At 33.7% G+C, this 10,646-nt stretch overlaps 1 protein-coding gene across 1 annotated transcript; it reads right to left on the bottom strand.

The window, feature by feature from the left end:
- Window positions 1-3,201: 3,201 nt before the first annotated feature.
- On the bottom strand, window positions 3,202-9,701 carry LOC123536915 (succinate dehydrogenase assembly factor 2, mitochondrial-like). Its single transcript, XM_045320419.2, has 4 exons — window positions 9,563-9,701; window positions 5,760-5,947; window positions 5,226-5,335; window positions 3,202-3,845 (listed from the first exon to the last, which is right to left on the bottom strand). The coding sequence occupies exons 1-4, from the start codon at window positions 9,635-9,637 to the stop codon at window positions 3,733-3,735; spliced, it is 486 nt and encodes a 161-aa protein (XP_045176354.1). The 5' UTR covers window positions 9,638-9,701; the 3' UTR covers window positions 3,202-3,732.
- Between the last annotated feature and the right edge of the window lie 945 nt (window positions 9,702-10,646).

Raw genomic sequence — 10,646 nt, forward strand, 5'->3', positions numbered from 1 at the left:
TCTGGTACCAGTTATCAGATTTTTTTGGCAGTTGACAAGTTTGAGATGGGAATGTTGATTGTACAACTTGTTTTTTTAAAATATAAATGTACTGAAATGCCAAAATTCTCACATTCTCGAAAGATGTACAAGTATACATAGGAAATGACTGTCCAAACAATAAATTCTTAACTGATATGAGCACTGTCTGAAGGTCATCTATATCCCACAAAGCATGTTCATTAATTACAAAGAGCTGCACTCCAATTTCTCTAGCTTCCTGTTTAATACAAATTTGTCAAATTTTGTAACATTTCTTCTGAAAGTGTCAACATTACTTCACACACATGGAAAAGTATTACACAAAAAGGGCCATAATTCAATCTACCGGTAAATTCAATATAGAGTTACGAGACTTTATGTGCAGTTCCTCCTTAAAATACTGCCATTCATATTGTGTAAAGTTTTACAGAATTTCCTCTAGAGCTGGGATGGGACAGCAAGCACTAAAAAATGTAAATGATTTTCATATTAAGCTGATGGTGAAGGAATTGCATGCAATGAACTGAAAGCATCGTTGAATAAAAGTTTTCTGGAATACAGATAGGTCATATCCATACTGTTTAAAAACGTGAAGAGGATGAGTACTGAATGCATGCTGTACAAACAAATGAAACAAGCCTTGGTAGTGAACCATCCAACAAAATATGTTTGAAATCAAGCAGGTAGTCTAGAGGATAGGGACAATTCAAAGTACTAGGAGAAAAAACAAATTTCATATTAATTTTGAAATTCCAAAGGCTCATAACTCTGCTAAAAACCTTGAACATGTATCACTAGGATTGGTACTGATCAAGCTTTTAAACTTTGTTGATAATATCTGCTTATAAACTTGAATTTGAATACCGTATTTCACCTAAGTCTTGGGACACCCTAAATCTTGGGACACCCCTAAAATGTGGAAAAATAATTATTTTTCTTGACCCTAAGTTTTTGGACATGTATTTTCTCAGCGTATTTTTCGTCCCTAAGTGTTGGGGCTAAGGTTTGTACTGATTCAAGATGTAACCCAAATACCGTTATTATACATTGTATGGTGTTGTATCGATCAAAATATCAAATAATTATAAGAACCAAAGACTATTTTTTTTTAACATTTTCGTGTCGTGTTTTACTAGTAAAGTGTTTTTTTTACCATACCTGTTAAGTGTTGTATTTTTTTTTTGCTGCAGCCAGGAAGTCCATTTTCCGTTACTTGTTTATTTTTATTTACCACTGACTGGAATTTACCCGCGAATCGTACAGATATCAAAACGCCATGCTGGTAATTTTCCATTCCACGAGCACGTGCGACCTACCGTAATGTCTAACTTACAACGCCGTTACTTTTGTTAATCGACACGTATACAAAAAACGCGCGTCACGCATTCATTTTTTGATTTTATCGCTTCAGATTTTCAACACCGATTGGAAGTAATATAGTTTGAATTCTATAACGATTTTAAAAAGGTATCGACAGAAATGTTGGCAAAATTCTATAAAAACGGTCGAATTTTCATAAAATTACTTGCAAAATTTCAAACAACGCGATCCTAAATACTTATTTCTTTCTAAAAGTAAATAAATGATACAAACTATGGGCATAAAATTCAGACTTTTGACCAGAAAGTACAAAAACAGAATAGAAAAATCTTAAATAATGAAAAGGCGACAGCAATTTAAAAATATGAAGTAAAACGATTTTTGGCAAACAGATTTCTGTTACGTGAACTCGTGAACGTAAATAGAAAATGCGGTTAAAAAACAAAAACAATAATGATGTTGTTGCGTATTTTTAATAAGTTTTGAATGAATCTTTGTACATGTACATGTATTTTTTGACACGACACTTTATAAATAAGATATTCTTCTCAAACCATTTTGTAATTTCCTTGGGGGCAAATAGGTCACAGAGTAAGATATCCGCTATTATAGTTTGACACGTTTACCTGTCAGTTTTTACGGGATATTGCACATTCGCTTTAACAAATTAAAAAGAAGCTTTTTTTTTTATTGATTGTTACAACACTAGATCTACTTCTCAGCACTTAAGAACCGAGGCGGTACGATCAAACAGTGATGTGCAACATGGCGCGAAAACATGACGTAATGCCATGAAAATCTCGGGGAAACTATACCGCTTTGATCTCCACTTCTAATGTCATGATACCGACACACTTCTTTTAGCTCTTTGAGGGGTGTTAATCGATGATGAAAACAAGGCCAATTACTTTGTTTATCAACAGAATAATTACCCATAATCGTTGTTGTTTTTTTCCGCTTTCAACACGGGTGGGTGGGGGGATGTTACCCGATGACGATTATTGTGTTCATATTTTTGGGACACTTTTCAAAATAATTATTTTTCGGGAAATAAGTCTTGGGACAGTGAAAAAAATAATTATTTTATGCTGTCCCAAGACTTGGGTAAAATACGGTACATCAAATTATGTAGAACCAAACAAGAAGACTCCTAAAATGATACTCAAAGGACTGTAACTTTGCCAAAAATCACTCTTAATAAATGCCAAAGATGTGAGAATCCACTTGTCTTGGTAATGAAGTTTGGTTAAAAACTATATGAGGTTTGGAGGAGTGGTCATGATAAACTTTGTGACAGACGGACAAACAGACATGACAAAATCAATGTATCTCCCCAAATAAGTGAAAACATTTTAAAACAATACACTAGATTTGATGGAAATCTGAGACTGATAGTTCAAGAGTCTTCTTAATTACAAACACCGACAAGGGTGGGTCTGTGCTACTATAACTCATAACAAGAGCTGTCCGTAAGACAGCATGCTTGACTTTTGTCAATGCTTGACTCTGAATTAGAGCTTTGCCAGTAAAAACTTTATAGAACTTTAACCAAAAAATTCTAATTTAAAAAGGGGCATAACTCTGTCAAAATTCAAATCAGAGTTATGGGGATTGTTTCTCCTGATGTAGACTTTGATAGTAAATAACTATTCCAAGTTTCAGGTCAATAGCTTTGATAGTAACAAGAGGTATTTGACCGTATCAAAAACTTAAACCAACCGCGACGCTGACGCGAGTGCAATAGCTCTTCTTTTTCTTTGAAAAGTCCAGCTAATTAACTAGTACAACACTATATAAAAGACATAATAGCTTATGATTTTATCCAGTTTAATTGGCAGATAGTGTACAGGGTTGAATGAGTTAACATGCAAAATTGTAACAAAGTTTTACTCCAGACACAACTACTGAAAATTGTTCAATAGTACATAATCCTGAAATAAATTACCAGTTCCTACTTTGTGCTAAATGACCGATCTATATTCAATGCAAGTATTATGTGCTATTAAGTAAAAAAAAAAAACCCACCTTTTGAAAACTAATTTCTTAAGTATTGTAATAAAACCCTTACTGAATGGCTTGCAGGTCAATAGTCAAAACTAATGGGTCATGCTAGCAATAGTTTTGACTATTGACCGGCAAGCTATGGCAACAGATTTTACTAAAAACCAGCAAGGCATTCAATATATATGTGAATACTATAATGATTAAACATTCAACTGTTTTTCATAAATATCCAACTTGTTCATACAGCTTCAATTCCATTTTCTATTGGTACCGAACAAAACTAGATGTGTACTTCTAGAACTTAAAATGTCAAGTTTTAATTCCTATCATACCATCCATATTATTCTTCATGCGGAAAACATACACAAAATCTATATCTGAGGTAAATTATGTGTACAAGGCTGGCTGTTGTAATCTCACATTTCTGTCTTCATTTTTAGCATGATCTTTTAACATGTCCATTACCGAGTTATCATATTCGGATGGGGTTGGTTTATTTCCTGAAATTGATAAAATGAGAAAATTTGTGTCAATAGCCACTCTTTCCAGAATCCAGTATTGTCGTCCATTCTAACATGATTTGATTTATTCCTCTATTTAACAAAGATGACTGAAACTGACTCTTAAAAATACAGCCTTTCATTTCAAGTAAATCGAGTATTTCTTTCATGGCCCCTGTTTATTTCAAATGTCCCCAACTTTTTGCTCCATGGGGCCCTTTGACCCCACTTAAAAAATTTCTGGAATGAACACTGAAACTGTTTGTTACTATGCGACACACGCTGTTGTCAAAATTATTACATTTATTTGTAGTATCAGCCATCATACAGGAGTGCTTGAAAAGAAAAGCACACAAAACTGATATTTTGGAGAATATCTTCAAAAATTTAGATAATAACCTTTGATGTCATATTAGAATTGACAAAATGTATCTCAAAAACTGATTTGCTCTTGAATAAAATCATTGTTTATCATTCAGGTGCAAATTATTATATAATTCAAGCTACACCCTCGTGAAATAATTCCTGTGCACACGAACTCCAAACAATGCTTTTATTCAATGACAAATCAAGGATAAATCATTTCTCATGTATTTCAATACTAAAAATTCAGTAATGCAGCATGTATGATCAACAATTTCTAATCCGATAAGGAAATGAAAAATCCAAAATAGTTACTGTGAAATCATTAATATTCGTGGGGGACTAATTTTCGTGGATTTCGTGGTTGAGTCAATACACGAAATTTAATCCCAACGAACAAGTAAAATTCCCACTCATTTTATATTCAAAAAATGAAATCCACAAATTCATATCCCCACGAAATTGCCGTTTTGACCAAAACCACGAAATTTCATGCCCACGAAATTAAATGATTTTACAGTATGTACCAAATGTAAGTGCAGAAGCAGTCCTCCAGCAGTTAGATGCTAAACTACAAAGCAAAGCGTTGCGACTTTGATACCTACTACACATTGAAATTACTTACACCTCAGTCCTGTCACACTAAAGAACCATAGAAGCTACAATGTACTAGAAGTGTAGCATCTTGTGCATCTGGCACTGTCATTCAACTAAAAACACTCACATTCTCCAGGAGCAGTCACCCAAACAGATAAACTATAAATGAGCCACGCCATGAGAAAACCAACATAGTGCATTTACAACCAGCATGGATCCAGACAGCCTGGGCACCCGCACAGTCTGGTCGGGATCCATGCTGTTTGCTAACGGTTTCTCTAATTGCAACAGGCTTTGAAAGCGAACAGCATGGATCCTGACCAGTCTGCGCTGATGCATGCTGGTCGCTAATGCACTATGTTGGTTTACCCATGGTGTGGCTCAAATAAACTTATATACACACAACAAAGTTATACTGACCTATCATCCAGTAATAAATCTCCCAGTCATTTGTTGGTTTGTTAATCAGACTGTCGTACATTGCTAACTGATCGTCTGTTAATTTGTCCAAATACAGGGATGCAAAAGTACTGCAAGAGAAAACATACTGTAACAGAAATTAACAGGAAAGCTATAAACACATATATTCCAGACACTGGCAGAAAAAATCCTTACCAGACCTGACCCTTTGGAGAATATTACACTTGATATGCAGTTAAACCTTTATTTAGCAGCCACTTGCCTTGAGCAATCAATTGGTTAACTTCTCAAATTGATTTTTTGTTCTAATTTCAACTAGTCTTAAGCATATACAGTTGAAACTGTCTAAGCGGTCAACTGTATTAACCTGAGCCACTTGTCATTAGCAGCCAATTAGCTGACTTACCAGAATGACTTTTTGTTCTTATTTCAACTTGTATATAATAATAAACAGCCACCTGTGTTTGTAACAGCCAAACTGTGTCGCTCTCTTGCCTGGCTGCTTGACACAGGTTTGACTGTACTAATAGTTACCTCAGTAACAAGCCATTTTCCGTCATTCCTCTTTTTCGACTCTGATACAACAGCCGTGCCTTTTTATCATGTATAGATTCATTACTGCCTCTGTCTACATATTCAGGTATTGGAGGTGTATGGTCTGGCGGATCAACAATCCTGTCTGATAAAAGTCTGTGTGAAATTCCATTCACTTTAGTAGCACTCTACAAAAGAAGGATACGAAATGACAGAAAACAGTGTGCAAAACTAGTGTAAAGTAAGGTTTAATATTCTTATCCAGATTATTTCAGAACTATAAATCAATATGTATCATGAAAATCAGAATATAGATAGAATCGTATGATAAATTACACAATGCTATATGAGTAAACCCACTCTATATATAGTTAGTAAGTAAATATTTAAGTATCTACCCAATGCTGGAAACTACAGGTTTCTATCATTAAGTTCACATCACAGGTAGAGTATATGACCGATGGATCATAACCCCTTTGAACTATATAATGTTACAACAATCAAACCTCTTTGGGAAGAGTGAACCAAACCCTATGCATTGTGTAAAACGAAACAGGTTCTTTTTATTTCATTGGGTAAGTTCACATCGAAGCTCTAGGGTAGAGTAGAGACCGATGTGATCAATAACCCACTTGAACGGTGTAAGTAAGTACACCAATCATACCCTCCCTGTTGAAGAGCTGAACTCTGCAAACCCTATGGCGAGGTAGGGTTTACTGGTTCCTTGCTTTTCATCACAGCGCTCAATGTGCAGGGAAAAAAAGTTTTACATATTTCCAGCGCCCAATTTTTGATTGGGGCGGGAGTAAGTATCATAAATTTACACAACAGCCTACCCTTCCTAGAGCTTCGATGTGAACTTACCCATTATTCTTATACAAGTTATTACCGGTATTCAAAAATACCTCAGATTGGAAAATACTTAACAAAGTATTCTAAGAATAATTTGTTTAAGTACTGCAAAAAGCAGAAATTTTCCGTGTGATTAATTTTCGCTATATTCACGAGATCCTTCACCTCACGAATATTAATCCTCGCATATATTGACCATTAGTACAATGCAAATCAAGCAAATCTTGTCATTACATAAACCTTCCATATAATATTAAATGGAAATGGCCATATTTACAAAAACTGGTTATTATATGTTTAGTGTTCCTGTAATAACTATAGGATAGTGTAATTTTAAGACAAACAGAACAAACTACATAACTGTTAAATTTAGAACGATACAATAACTTTTGTGTTGGCAGTGTGTTTAATTAAACAAACATTGACATTTCTGCCCCTGGATATAGATTACATGTAAAGCCATGTTTGTTTATATATAGAGTCCTTGAGGTTTACAGGTAATTAGAGGTGTTAAAACATACATACAATTAAATAGCGATTAACCTTTACGGTATAGACAGTCTTGAGATAACTCTTTATGTGTAACTTTTATGTACACCCGACTTACTAAAAAGCCGAAACAAGCAGATTAACTTTTTTTACTATTTGGCGAATATAAAACCTTGCGAACATACTCAATATTTCAAATTCGCAAAATTTTGACCTAGCGAAAAAATGTGCTTTTACAGTAACACCCCTGACTATATATCGAGGGCTGAGCGCGAAACTATTGTATCTTGTTCTTTATTTATATACAGTTACAATAGTTTCGCGCTCAGCCCACGATATTCCAAGGCTTTTAACCTGATTTTGAATATTTGATATATTTCACTTTTAACTGTAAAATCATATTATGATATTGGACACATGGTAGACTGGCTCATTTCACTACATTAAATCATAAAAGATGTAAAAAGATATATCATAGTCTAGGAGCTAGTCTACAGTATAAGGTGTGGATGATGGGGACATCCTATGTAGTTGCTTTGCCCTATTGAGTGAATATAAATGAAATGCAACTATTCAACTGTAATCTTCCCATTTCTGGCCTAAAAGCAAGATTTATTTTACAAGGAAAATATCATAAGAAGATGAAATTATGCCTGGAATACCCTGTTGCTAAGTCTGGGTATTAAAAAATATTATTTTACTGTATACAGCGGATTTTAGGGTATAGTGGATAGGTTGATGAATTTTGTATTTAGGCTTGAATTATTATATAAATTTTCATATCATTCTTTTACTGGCACGCAGACCAACATTCTGGCAAACATTTTAAATGTTTGATTGTTGTGTTATTTTTTATAGGTCATCAAATGAAAATCGAAGCTATCCTTTACTGATTAAATCAGTGTGTATGTAAAAAACATCTGTGAATGAAAACTATTTGATAGAAATTTAAAAAGCTAAATGTTTTTGAAAAGGGAATACATTATCATTCTGATTTATAGTAAAAAAAATATTGGGAAGTTTGTTTAGATGTGGATTTTAAACTAATATTTGGAAACAATGACCAAAGCTATCAGCGCACAATGTCATGTAAACAATAGCAGGGAGAGAAAAAAACATGAATTTCTATTAAAAGCTGAATGTTTTGAAAAGAATAGCTGTTTTCTCTCTGATATACAGAAAAAACTACTATATTTCATGTCTTTAAATTGGAATTCAGGAAAAATTAGTTAGCTATCCGCTATACCCTAAAGCACTGTATATATGAGAATATCTAAAAGGAAGTGTCTAGGGGTAAGGATTCGTACCTCTAGAATCTGATTCTAGAGGTATGGATCCATACCTATAGACAACCCTGTTAGGGGTTTTCTAGGGGTACGGACCTCCGATTTTCTAGAGGTTAAGGGTCATTTACATTTCAAATTTTGTTGAAAATGAAATTAAAAAAAAAAACCTTAGCCACTGCCTTAAAGATAAGACTTCATCAGAATTCACCTTAAACTTAGATCTAATTGGTTTACAGATAAGAACGTTCACCAGATTTGTTACATTTTCTTTCGAAACATAAATAACCGAGGAACACCAAATAAATCATGAGGATTCGAACTGGCAGAAAAAAAAGATATAAAGTTTCAACAAAATAATGTTAAATAAATTGGGTAAAACTATTTTTAATGATAATTAACCCTTGAAGTATTTATGTTTTCCACACATTTGGCAGCCGTTACGAGATACAAGGGACGTTTTACAAACAGTTTTTTTTACTTAATGTTAGTTATTAAACAATCAGTTCCGTGCCTATTATCATTTTATCTTGTTAAATAACAAAATAAATAGGTGCATATTATTATGCTTAATTTATTATTTTTCTGCTGAATCTCAAATAGAATTCTTTTAAAGGTTACAAGCACTCATTTATCTGTTATCAACAGTTTATTTTACAACAAACTAATCGGCACGGAACAGTGTATTCATTTGGAGTTCCTCGGTTATTTAGGTTTTGAAAGAGAAGGTAAACAATCGGGTGAACGCTCCAGGTATCTGTAAACCATTTAGATCCAAGTTTTATGTGAACACTTGTTAAGTCTTATTTTTTATTTCATTTTCAACAAAATTTGAGATATATATAACCCTAAATCTCTAGAAAAAGGAGGTCCGTACCCCTAGAAAACCCCTAACAGGCTTGTCTAGAGGTACAGATCCGTACCCCTAGACACTTCCTATCTAAAAACTTGTCATTGATTACATGTGTTTCCCGTTACTAACTCAGAAACTCTAGTTCTGAATGACAAGGCATGAGCTTCTAAAGGTTTCCCGGTTCCGAGCCCTGCCTCAGTCAAATTATTATTATTATGTCAGACTGTCCGAGAACGGGTTGAGTAACAAAGAACAATTACACATAAAGAAAACGAAAATGAACACACTGAAAACGCCAGAATGGTGAATAAGTTACAAATGCATACCAAAAAAGTGGAAGAAAAACATCTACAGCGCTGTGGTAATTGACGAAAGATTAAACTCAGTGACATTTTTGACATTTATGTAATAGACCTGTAAGAGTGCTCTACCTTACCTACATGTATATATTTAGGTATGTAAGCACTAAATTCATCCAGTCTGCAGAAATGTTAGTCTGTTACACTGATATCTGTCTAGCAATACAGGTTAATATGTCGTATAAACGAGAGGAAGAGTCTACAGAAAAGTTTCCTTCTGTTGTCAATGAACAAGTTGTTTGTACTTTCCAAAATATTTTTTATCAATGCAGAAACTAGATTATGTTAAAAAATTGAAGATCAAGTCTTCGTTATTCATCCAGCATCATATAGTTGCCAAAAAAAAATATATATAAAAAAATTGTGTACTAGCTATACATTTTATGTGTAACTATATAGTGTGAAAATATCTGTTTATGTATATCTAGTGTCAAAATCGTAGAAATAAAGTTGAATTTTAATACGCTATGTTATTAATTCCATTTTTTCCTTCTAAAAAGTGTCTCTTGTGTCAAAAATGTATTATAATGAAATATTTTACGGGTTCAAGCATTGAATACATATGTATTTAAGGGGTTACTATATAAAGTGACATTAATCCCTTTGTCAGCTGCTTTGCAAATTAAAGTAATGTGCATCAGCCTGCCACTCCCAAACTGCCTCGATAGCATACTGTATATAGGTCGTATGTTTAATCTCAAGCTGCCTCAAAGACTTAGAAAATGTTACCAGTAGCTCCCTTGCTTGGTGCTCAGAATTAAAGGGGAAATTGGCTTCTCTTCTCTCATACCCTTATTGCGATGGATTCCATCAGGAATAAGATGTCGAAAGGGATTAATATAAGTTGTAGAACCTGCTAAAGAGTGTAGGACAAAATCCAACAGGACAAAACCCCCCACCCCCTCCCCTGCTCAAATTGACAAAAAAAGGATAAATATTGCGCAAAAAAACTTCTTTGATTTTGTGTGAATAAAAGCTCTAAAACTGAAAACAGATAAATATGATATTTTTTAACAACATATATATATATATATATATATATATATATATA

This window comes from Mercenaria mercenaria, chromosome 17, assembly GCF_021730395.1.
Source record: "Mercenaria mercenaria strain notata chromosome 17, MADL_Memer_1, whole genome shotgun sequence".
Classification (NCBI taxonomy): domain Eukaryota; kingdom Metazoa; phylum Mollusca; class Bivalvia; order Venerida; family Veneridae; genus Mercenaria; species Mercenaria mercenaria.

Bases quoted from the DNA above. Each gene is read 5' to 3' on its own strand.
- LOC123536915 (XM_045320419.2), bottom strand. From the start codon at position 9,637: ATGTCAAAAATGTCACTGAGTTTAATCTTTCGTCAATTACCACAGCGC. The intron at 5,948-9,562 runs GTATGCATTTGT...CTTCTTTTGTAG, and splicing joins GTTTTTCTTCCACTTTTTTG to AGTGCTACTAAAGTGAATGG. The intron at 3,846-5,225 runs GTCAGTATAACT...TATCAATTTCAG, and splicing joins GATTTATTACTGGATGATAG to GAAATAAACCAACCCCATCC.